This window comes from Lactuca serriola, chromosome 2 (genome assembly GCF_051521515.1).
Source record: "Lactuca serriola cultivar US96UC23 chromosome 2, Lser_US96UC23_V15, whole genome shotgun sequence".
NCBI classification, from domain to species: Eukaryota; Viridiplantae; Streptophyta; class Magnoliopsida; order Asterales; family Asteraceae; genus Lactuca; species Lactuca serriola.
In genome coordinates, this window is record NC_136409.1 from 194,440,650 (window position 1) to 194,452,568 (window position 11,919).

Below are 11,919 nucleotides of genomic sequence, written 5' to 3' on the forward strand. Positions count from 1 at the left end.
TGATGAAGGTATAAAGCTTTGAACTTGATCATTGGTGTCTTAGATATACCATTTATGGATTTTTGTTCACTTTGGTCCCAAGTATGAGATCTAATGGTCTTAATTTCATTCTAGGAGCTTTGGGTTGCCCCACTTAGTGTTTCTAAGGTCCAGGGTCCATAAAGTTGGCACCTTTAGAGTTTAAGACCATCTATGTTGGAGTTTGAGCCATTTCTGTGAAAGTAGAAATTTATTGGTTTTTTTGGGCAATGTAAAGTCACAAAGTTAGTAACTTTATGGGTTTAGATGTTATTTGGGACTCAGATATGTGGTTTGGACATAAGGTTTAAGCATTAAGTGCTTAATGGAAAAAGTGGGACTGAGAGGGAAGTACGTTGGGCGTACAAGCCAATACACGCAACGTACAAGCCATTAAGGAAGTACGTTCAGTGTACAGCTGAGTACGCCTTGCGTACTCAATCAGATTGGACTTCACGTTTATGGGCCTCAGGTTGGGCCATTTCTTGGACTAAGTTGCTGTGAGCCTTCGTGAGCCAATTGGGAACATATTTATGGACTAACGAAATTGTTGGGCTTTAGGATAAGGCCCATTGGAAAGGCTTAGGCCCAATTTGGAAAATTAGGCCATAAGTGGGCCGTAGTTGGGCCTTGATGATTATGAGATATTGGACCATCGGAATGCCAAGTGTTTGGACAAGAATAAATGGTTGGGCCTTAAGGTAAGACCATGTAGAGGTTTAGGCCCAATTTGGAAAATTGGGCCATATGTTGGGCCTTGGTTGATTATTTGGCTTTTGGGCCTTCAGAGTGTGAGTTAGGCCTTGCTTTTGAACCAAGTTAGGTTAGGGGTAAAATGGTCCATTTACCCCAAGTGTGGATTTAAGGTTATGCATTGAAACCCAAATGGTTAATTGGGTTTTGTCTTGATGATTGATAGTCCGAGGATCGTTCAGCCAGCAGCCAGAGATTTATTCGCGGGATTTCAGCAGTGTGAGGTGAGTCTCCTCACCATACCAATGGGTCGAAGGCACCAAGGCCGGATCATTTATCTAGTTATGATGATTATTGCGGATGTGTTATTTATACATTATGTATTTATGTGAAGTCCATGCAGGGGTTCCCATGGTAATTAGTTATATGTGGTATGCTAGTTGATTGTGTGGTATTTGGTATGCTAGTTGTCTTTTTGATACTTGCATGGAAGACCCCCCCCCCTCGGGGGGGGGGGGGGGGTTCCCGAGGCAGTTGGATATAAGACCATGTGGGGGTTCCCTTGGCATTCCAGGCTAAGACCATATGGGGTTCCAATGGTATTCTAGGCTAAGACCATGTGGGGGTTCCCATGGCACCCAGTGTAAGACCTTGGAGGGTTTCCAGGGCATCCTTATATGTTTGTATGTACGGTTTATATGGAAGTTAGTTAAGGCCATGTGGGGGTTCCCATGGGAGTGGGCCAAAACCAAAACCTCATCGAGTAAAAAATACCAAACTAAAAGGCAACAATACAAAAGATCAAAACATGCCCGAAGAATCTCTCATACTACAAGCTTCTTAGAATCTTCGTTACTTTCCTTGATCCAAGTATGGATCTTTTGCTTTTAATAGTACGAACCCAATACCATCTTCCATACCTATCCATACTTTCCATAAGAATCGTCTTGAATCTCCAAAGTCATTCTCCTATGACTATCTTTACATAGTTCCCATCACTACACAGCTCACATCAAATACAAAGATACTTCCTAGGATTTCCTAAGATTCTAGTCTCCACATGTGCCGATAGAGACGTTTCCGATGTTGACAATCACTCGATGAATGTAGGTCGTACATAATTGCAATAAAATAGGCATTCAAATATATGTCTCTACCATAAGTTATTCATCATACAAGAACAAGCAATAAGGTTGAATCAAACATTATAAGGCTATTTAGTCTTGACTATGTACCATCCTAGTGCATGCATTAAATAATTTATAGTATCAACATAAATCGTAAAGCACCTAATAAAAAAATAGACATATAAAAGGCATCTCTCCTAACAAGCATCCTATCATGTAACACCCAAAATTCAGAAGGCTAATTAAGGAAAGAAAATTTTCAATTAAGAGGCCAACTCGTTGAGTTCAAGGGTGAGAACTCGACGTGTTGGAATAATCGGGCACGTGGGAATTTAAAGACCAACTCGACAAGTTGGGGAGGACCAACTCCATTGTCCTAACCCTAGATCTTGGAACCCTAATGTTATTTTGAGTGATTGTGACCCATTTTGAGTGTTCTTGTGGGTGTTTGAAGCTATTGGAAGGAAGGAAAGTTTGAAGGAACAAGGAAGAGTTGCTAGATCATGAAACCTCACTCCATTTTCGTCACTTTCTGGTAATCAAGTCTCAAACTTGCTGAATAGTTGATTAGATCTCCTTCTTAGCACCTTTTGCTTATTTTTGGTCCAAATGATATGGTCCCTGAGAGTTGGACGTTCCAAATGAAAAGCACTTAAGATCTAGAGTCTTGAAGGACTTTCATGGCATAAAGGTGACAACTTTATGGCCTTGGAAGTCCCATGCAACCTTTCAGCCATCATTTTGGCCTTTTGAGCTACTAATGGCCATGCATGTAGAGAAAGCTGGGAACTTTATGTGATATTTTGGTTCTTATGGTCCAGATCTATGACCTCATGGTCTACCTTGTAGTTTTGTTGGTTTTGGATTAAGACCTTGGCCCTTTTTGGGTTAGGGTTTGAGCTTATTCTCTTTAGGAAGGGATTAATGGGTAAATTTGGAAACTTTACCCTTCTAAAAGGTATTTCCAGTCTAGATCTAGAGTATTGGGTTCAGATCTGAAGAATAAAGGCTTAATGTATTAAGAAGGAGTAAACAGACTGAAGAACTCGACGAGTTCATGAAGGGACTCAACGAGTTGATGTGAGTATGACCCAATCCTATTAAAAAGGAAATAACTCGACGATTTGATTCAAAGTATCACGATTATGTGGTTTATGGGAACTCACCGAGTTGAAGGAATAACTCGACAAGTTGAGTCAACTCGAAGCGTTGACTTTGACTTTGACTTGGATGTTGACTTTTACCTTGACTTGACTTTGACCAAGGTTGACCCCTATAGGGTTATGAAGTGTGGAATGGGTTCTAAAGGGGTAGTTCCATGTAAGGGCTTGGGCCCAATTTGGAAAATTAGGTCATTAATGGGCTTTCATGGGTTTTATAGTTTGGGCCTCGATAGGTCGAGGGTGAAACAATCATTTTGCCCCATGTAAGCATTATGGATCATGGTTTGGAACCTAATTGCTAATTAGGATATGTTTTGGTATGGATAGCTCATGGAATTGTCAGGGCAGCAGCTAAGGATTTCATGCAGTAAGCTTCAACATTCGAGGTGAGTCTCATCACTATTTGTATGGGTCGAAGGCACCAATGTCGACCCATTTGGTTTATGTATGGTAGGAAGACTCGGGGATTAGCCCTAGGCATTATGTATGAAAGACTAAGAGGTGGCTCCTGGCACACTATATCCTAATTAGCTAAGTAGAGTAGTATGTATGCTAGTTATCTTTGTGATGCTTGCATGGAAGACCAGGAAGTGGCTCTCTACACTTGTCTGTAAGACCCAGGGGGTGGCCCCCGGCTTGGCAAGAAAGGACATGTAGCGGCCCGTGACATAATAGCAAGACTATGTATCGGCACATAGCATCTTGATTAATTATGATATATGAATGATATGTATGGCTTATGGTTATGTATGATAGTATGTGATTTATGTGCTTATATGCTAGATAGTATCCGGCTGAAAGATACCGAAGGGGTAGGCCAACACCCAGATATGCTAGGCAGTATGATGATATGTCTGGTATGTGGTATTTGGGAACTCACTAAGCTTCGTGCTTACGGTTTTTAGTTTTGGTTTTAGGTACCTCCAGTTTTCAAATAAAGGAGCTCGGGACGATCGCAGTGCATACACCTATGTTTTTCGCAATATGTGGTTTCTGGGAATCAACTCTGATAAATGTTTTATTCAAAATGCTTTTCAATGTGTGGACCAAGTTACAAATGTGTTTTAGTTATATTAAAAATGAAATTTATGGTCATGAATTTTGGGATGTTACATATCAATTATCATGCATCCCTAAGCAGATCTTTAACCATATACTATCATGAAATTCACATATTAGCATAATAATCATAACGTTCATGTATGGGTATTTGGGGAATCAGTTATTGGGCTCGGCTGATTACATGCATCACACCTGTTTCTACATAAAATCTTTTCTATATAGAAAAATATTTATTAATCCTCAATTTGAGTTCAGAAACACCCAAAAGTGTGTCTAAATCCCTCAAACCAAGGCTTTGGTACCAATTTTTAATGTCTTAAAAATATCAAGTAAAATTTTTATTTTAATCACCAAAACCATTCAAGTAATTGTTCAAAAGAAAATCATAATATAATATGTTTTAAAAATTCAGAATAATAATCATAAATCAATAATGCAGAAATAAACTCCAGGGATGCAATGCGATCAAGTTAGGCCCTTCGCTTTGGAACCAGAAGTACCTAAAACATTTAAAACATGAAACCAAAAGAACAAAGCATAGTGAGTTTCCTAAAATACCGCATATCATACATATTAGTGGGCCTATCCCTAGGGATATATTCCAACGCATATGAATGCTATGATCCAACCATAGTCTTACAATCACTTTTATTTCTACAACTCAGTTGCAGTCTTTCCTGTAATGATCCAACCATGGTCTTGCATACAAGTGATGTGATCCAACCACAATCTTTCATATACGTGATGTGATCCAACCATAATCTTTCATGCAAGAGTCATAATGACAGTCTAGCATCATACATAGTATAGTGAAAAGACTCACCTCACAAGCGCGGTTGACAGCTTACAAACTCAAACAAACGAAAAGCGGGTGATATATACCTCTTAATGAATCATACAAGGTAAACCCTTTGTCTACCTTTTGTAACTAACAATTTGACTAAAATTTGATTGGGTCAAAAAAGTCAACGGTCAATGGTTAAGGTCAACTTCAAATGGTCACCACATCATGGCCTACCCATGGCCACATTGTGGCCTTTCATCATAATCGCAACCAACTTAGCTACCACGACGTGGCGAACATGCAACTACGTCATGGCAGCATCCTAACAAAATAGTCGCAAAACCCATATTCACCGCATCGTGGTGAGCAGCATGTCGCGTCGTGGTTTCTTGTTGAAAACAACTTACTTGATTAAGCTCTTAATCTGATAAGCCCTTTGCTCTAACTTTCCAGAAAGCTTCTAGGGACCCTAAAGGTCTATAAATATCCGAACTTTATAGACATGCATGACCCATGCATGTCCATCCCTCTTCTAGGTCAAAAAGGTGAGAAAATGACCAAAATCACATGTAATGTTCTCAAATTTCATCCAACTTCTAGATCCAAAAATCATTATGCTTAAGGGACCTTGGTAAATCATAAAGTTGCAAAAGTTATCTCATTCATCCACACAAATCACAAATATTAACTAAAACATGCAATATAGCCTACATTTAAGAAGGAGGGACCAAAAAGGTGAAGAGTTGAGGACTTACAAGGAGTCCACAAGATGCACACATGGAGTAGAGATGAGTAGCTTGTTGGATCAAAGCACTAGATTTCCTTCTTCTTCCTTCCAAGATCACCAATACACTAAAAATGTGCTCAAAGCATAAAAAGGGGCTAGGGTTTATCAAAGACTCTTTGGAGGTGATAAAGGCTAGAAGTGGAGGAAACCCTAGCCATCACTTCCCTTAAACAGGGCCTTAAGCCCGAAGATTAGAGCTTTTCATTTATGTCGTCACCACGTCGTGGCAAGCATCATGCCATGTTGTGGTGTTGTTAATGAAACACGTGTTCCATGAAAAAAATTCCACGTCGTGGTAATCCTTTCACCATGTCGTGGCCAACCAACAATCTCAAAATTACAAAGTGGAATTCATACCTGAAATCAGGCAATACAACGCGAAATCCAGAAATTAAACCAACAATGTGTAAGTCGTTGATGTTAGTGACTAGGGTTTAGACCAAGGCCCTTAGGGTTTAAATTAGGTCATTTATGTATCCTGATTTATATGAGATTTAACCTCCACTATTAATCAAACAATCTATTATCTTACATGGTATTGGAACTCTAAGTTAAAACCTTATTGCTAACCACAACTCATAGTTGTCGCCTTCCATCTCCAGCGACCTTCTATAATAGTTGTCGGAGGTGCCTTTTCTGTCTGGTTTTTTTCCTTTTCCCTAATCTATTCTCCTCTTTTCCCTCCTAAAGAAAACCTCTCTCGTATAAACAGTTGGTCTATCCTCTACTATCTTCTCCGATGTCTTTTAGCATTGACTTCGTCGATCTGTCAGTTCTTCCTTGTTGTCATTACATCTAGTTCTAACTGCTAAAGTTATCGCCAACATCGCTGCCTCAAAATCTGATCGTCGTCGCCACCACCTGTAGAACTACCACTCATGCGTCCAGTTCTGGATCTCCACCGGCCTTCCTCTTCTACTATTTATCTTCATTTATGTTTTATGTTTTATGTTTTTGTTTTTCCAATTTAACCGTCTCCTCCCAATCAAATTGTATGTGGATGTTAATTATTAGGGTTTAGGCCCAATGCCCTTAGGGTTTAAGTTAGGGCATTCATGTATACCTATTTATATGATGTTTAACCCTCATTATTAATCAACAACTTATTATCTTACAAAGATGAAGGACTAGAAGGTGTTCGGTTTATTATATGAGCAGCAATAAGAACACATTCCCCCTGAAAAAAAATATTGGCAAAATACCTTGAAATCCTAACGCAAAATCAACATTTAAAATATGTTTATGTTTTCTCTCCAATCTTCCATTTTGATGAGGCATACCAACACAAGATGTTCGAAAAATAATTCACCATTAGTTACAAAGTAAGCTTTCGTACAATTAAATTTTTTACCATTATCGGGTCGAACAATTTATACTTTTTGAGAGAATGGTCGCGCAATCATATCAATGAAAGACATAAACATCTTAAAAACTTCTTATTTATAACCTAACAAATAAACCCACACAACTACCGAATAAGCTTCTATGATAGTTAAAAAAAACTAACGAGCACTAGAAGAGGAAGTTTCATCATACGCATCCCATAGGTCACAATGTATTAAATCAAAAAGAGAAGTATATTTTTTTTTCACCCGAAGGAAAGCTATGTTTATTGCCATAACAAATATCACATTTTTATAAGAGAAATTAAATGTCATCCCACTAATTCTTCCTATTTATCATCCTACTAGAAAAGGAAGAAGTTTGTCCACTTTTTCGGATCATTGGATGACCCAATCACTGTGTCATAGTTCTAAGGACTTTGACTTATCAACTAAAAATGTTTGGACTTTCAAAGCTTGTGGAAGGTAATAATTACATCCAACTCCAAAGTTCAACTTAACGAGAGAAAGGAAATGAAATGAGTGGAAATAAGAAGAAAATAAAAGAAATTGATATTCCCGAGTTTAATTAAAGGAATGAAGTGGAGAGAAATGGAATGATCATTTTTGTTCCTAACTTTCCTTCTGATTTTGGAGAATTTGAAAATAAATAACAAAATGATTATTTTTTTTTTTTTTGAAATGGCAAACCATCCTACTACTAATCTAATCTTAAACATCATTTATGTCTCATAGTGAAACTTAAACAAAATGATTAATTTTCGTTCCAATTCTCTCCAACTCATAAACACAAAAAAGAAAAAAAAAAATGTTTTCATTTCCTTTCTCTTTTTTTCTCTCCTAACTTTATTTCCTCTTCTTTTCTTTTCTTTTCTTTTGTTAAACTCGGGAACTAGACGTTAAAGTTCATCCCGTCTCTCACTCGGGCCGATCACCTCCCTCGAATGTCCGACCTGTATAGCACATATGTCAGACTGTAAGAGTCAAATATGATAAGAGAGTTTTGGATCTTCATTAAGTGTGAAACTAAGATCAGGTTGCAATTTAGTTTGGGAGCGAATAGAACATGTTGAAGAATGACATTGTGTGTTAGGGGGTGTTTGGCAAAGCATAAAAAATGAGTTTTTTGACTTATTACCTGTTTGATATCGGAATAAGTTAAAAAAAATGTTTTGGTAAAAAATAGTTTATAATTGTTGGTAACCTCTAATAAGTCAAAAAGTGATAAATAACATACCCTTTACTTATTAAAAACCTATTATTTCATCAAATAAGTTATAAGTGAAAAATCATAAGTTTTAAATCAAAAATCATAAGTTTTTCTAAATAAACTTTGTCAAACGCCCTCTTATTCTCGCAATTTAATTGATTCATCTCCGGTAACATGATTAGTGCTCCCGCTATGAATTATCCTAGCACCCAACTTTAGCTTACCATGCAGACCATTAGAATGAGGCTGAGGAGTACTTTGAGCAGTACCAAATGTAGCTGCTATTGCTGCCCATTGTTCAGCTGAGAAGATTGGCACGGACTTCATTCAAATTGAAGTAAGACCACTCATCGAAATTTTCTGCTTTGAACTATTACTCAACCAATAAATCAAATAAATATATACACAGGGAAGCCATGAATCATGCCTGCAATCTCGCCTATCAGACTAATTAGACTAAAACTTCGAAACAAAGTCCTATATCCTAGGAAATGCAAAAGGAAATAATATAATCAATGGAAAATACCCAAACACAAATATATCCTTTCCTAACAAAGAAAATGGTAGAGAGGGTGCTGCGATGGTTTAAGGTGGCTCTAGGCCGGGTTTTGAACGCCAGCAGGGAAATCGTGGGGAGGGAAAAAGAAAGACATTTGTTCTTGCTATTTAAACGTATGTTACATACGTTTAGCATGAGATTTTATCAAACATAATGATACAACAAAAAAAATTTCTTATTGAAAATGGAATTAAATAAATCATTTTAACAATCCACTCCAATCTCAATCGCAGTTAAGACAAAACAATTAAAGTGATGGTTAAACAACTACCTTAATTAACTAGTTACATCATCCACTCCCTACTATGACTATGTGCAAAACCAAAACTAGACGACGCCGTACCATTAGTCGGATTCTCCATATTCGCAATGTCATTTGCCTGAGCAATACTCAACATGTTCGGACCAAGCAACGCCGGAGCTTTCTTGATCATCATCAGTTCATCCGCACGTACTAAAACCTTTCTCTTCAACTCTACCAAGGATGATATGTACTGCTGCAACTCCTCCACCTCCAGCCCATCAACGCCTTCGCTGTACCACGGTAATTCACTGGCGTTTATGATTTTCGACTCCTGAATCACCTCTCTCAGCTTCTTCTCCGCTTCCAACTCCTTTGAAATCTCCACGTAGTGTTGGTGGAACTCTTTCTCAAGTTGTCCCTTTTGGGTGGTAGATTCATCTGATGTTGATGCGTTATTGGTGGTGATGTTAAGGAAGCGGTCGGCAACGTCATCCACGGTGGGGTGGCCGAATGCGAAAACCCGGCCACCAGGTGAGTGGACAAGCATGGTGATATGGGCTCCAGTTAAGATGCAAAGCTCGGCGGCTTTCTTGAAGAGACCATTACGGCGTTTGGAGAAGGTGACTTGACGGTTGTTTTCTTCTTCTATTTTCTTTATTTCAATCTTTTTCCGGCCTTGTGACGACCTTTTCTTCATGCTATTGACGCCGGCGATGCTCGTTATGTTCATGGCGCAGTGGTGATTATAGCGATTATGTAATAGTCGTAAATGGGTTCAGGATTTATTTATAAGTGAATAAAGACGAAGATTTATCTGTCTTAGGGAGAATCTCGATAATTAGGGTCTGTCAGAGATTTTGTTTTTTTAATTGGAAATAATATTGTAAGGTCAAACGTTGTAGAAGGAAAGTTGTTTCTGGTATATATATTATGGAATAAGGTTGAATGGTGTATCAAAAATATAGTATCACATAAATATTTGCATTTTTTTTTATCAATCTTTGGTTATGATAGGAGTACATTAAAATTGTTTCCAAACCATAACTATTTACTACCATTATGATTATTTTTTTAATGCATCATAGTACAAATAATAATGCAGCCCAAGCCTAATTGAGGAATGTTTTCATCGGACTTCTGCATTTTATCGGTAATAGTATATGGTATACAAATGAAAACTACTGCCGGTATATCAAATGGTTGAGATGCGGCGTTCGCCGACAGTAATATACTCGACGTATGTATACCACCAGTAATATTATTATCACACCTTAGAGCTTAGTAAAATGTAAAGTTCACCGAACTATTTAATAGTTAAATCTTCTTGTATCTTAATTTAAAAACATTAAAAGGACACCAATTATCAAGACCTATCAATACTCAAAATTGTTTTTTGTGATTTTACGTAAAACGTATATCAAAGCACCGCATCAATAGGTCGATACTTGAATAAATTGATTAGGAAAATGACTTATTAAGTTAATTAATTTTTTGGTATGTTTACATCTGGGTAACTATCTTTTTATGTACATATCTAGGTAACAAACTTATTGAAAGTGTTCATATATGACCATTATGACCTGCTATAGCAGATTAAATCGTAGGATGTGAACGTTTTCAACAAGTTCGTTACCTAGATGTGTACAAGAAAATTGTTATCCAAGTATGAACAAAACCAAAAATAAAAATAAATTACATGCATGGTCCCTGTGGTTTGGGGGAATTTGTGTTTTTGGTCCCTAACTTATTTTTTAACTTGGATGGTCTCTACTGTTTATTTTTGTTGCACGTTTGGTCCATGTCTTACCTAGAAAGACTATTGTGCCCTTATTAATTTATTTTAATTAATTTTCTTATTTATGTATTTATTTTTTACATATTTAAAAAAATTAATAGACCCCACATATTTGTATCTCATCGGATGATCCCTACTGTTTATTTTTTAATTAATTTATTTTTGTAACTCAGATGATCCCTACTGTTTAATTTTGTTACGAGTTTGGTCTCAGTCTTACCTAAAAAGACTATTGTGCACTTCTTAATTTTGTTACGTCTTCATCATCCCTTCTTTTTTCGGTCCTTCAACTCCGTCGAATCAACACCACAATCCACTAAAAATGAAGAGACAGTAGGTTATGGTGTTGGTTCGCCAGATTTGAAGTACCAAAAAAAGAAGGATAGTGAAGACATCGATGTTACTAAAGATGGAAAAGAAATAGAAGTTGGGGAGGATGGGAGATGGGATGGTGGCCGGTTTGACCCAAATTAAATTTCTCAAATGTGGCTTCAGGTTTACGGTGAGGAGATACAGATATGCGGGGTCTATTAATTTTTTTAAATATATAAAAAATAAATACATAAATAAGAAAATTATTTAAAAATAAATTAATAAGGGCACAATAGTCTTTTTAGATAAGACAGAGACCAAACGCGCAACAAAAATAAACAATAGGGACCATTTGAATTAAATTTCTCAAATGTGGTTTGAGGTTTATGATGAGATACAGATGTGAACACTTCCAATAAGTTTGTTACCTAAATGTGTAAAAAAAATAAAAAAAATAAAAAAAAGATGTTACATTATTATTAAAAGAAGATGAAAAATAATAGCAAATAGGCTTTTAAGTTTTAACTAGAGTTATTGTTGTCATAAAATATCTAGTAAATGGCACAAAAAACACTCTTTTTATACAGAAATTCGATTTTGACACCGTGTTTTTTTATGTCAATTTTGACATTGTGTTTATCAATTTGTTACAATTCTGACAACTTCATTGGTTAACCAGGTTACATGCTGATGTGGCATGATGACGTGGCATGCTGACGTGTCAAAATTGATTTTTTTTTCCACAAAAAACACTAAGTTTTCACTTTTTTCGATTTTAACACTAAGTTTAATTTTTTATTTCAATTTTGACACTATGTTTTT

General features: G+C 36.8%; 1 protein-coding gene across 1 annotated transcript; it reads right to left on the minus strand.

Moving 5' to 3' along the window:
* Positions 1 to 8,955: 8,955 nt before the first annotated feature.
* Positions 8,956 to 9,808, minus strand: LOC145090679 (agamous-like MADS-box protein AGL29). Its single transcript, XM_079028801.1, has one exon. It carries the CDS (start codon positions 9,718 to 9,720, stop codon positions 9,031 to 9,033), a length of 690 nt encoding a protein of 229 aa, XP_078884927.1. The 5' UTR covers positions 9,721 to 9,808; the 3' UTR covers positions 8,956 to 9,030.
* Between the last annotated feature and the right edge of the window lie 2,111 nt (positions 9,809 to 11,919).

Coding starts and splice junctions, on each gene's coding strand:
- LOC145090679 (XM_079028801.1), bottom strand. CDS start 9,720: ATGAACATAACGAGCATCGCCGGCGTCAATAGCATGAAGAAAAGGTCG.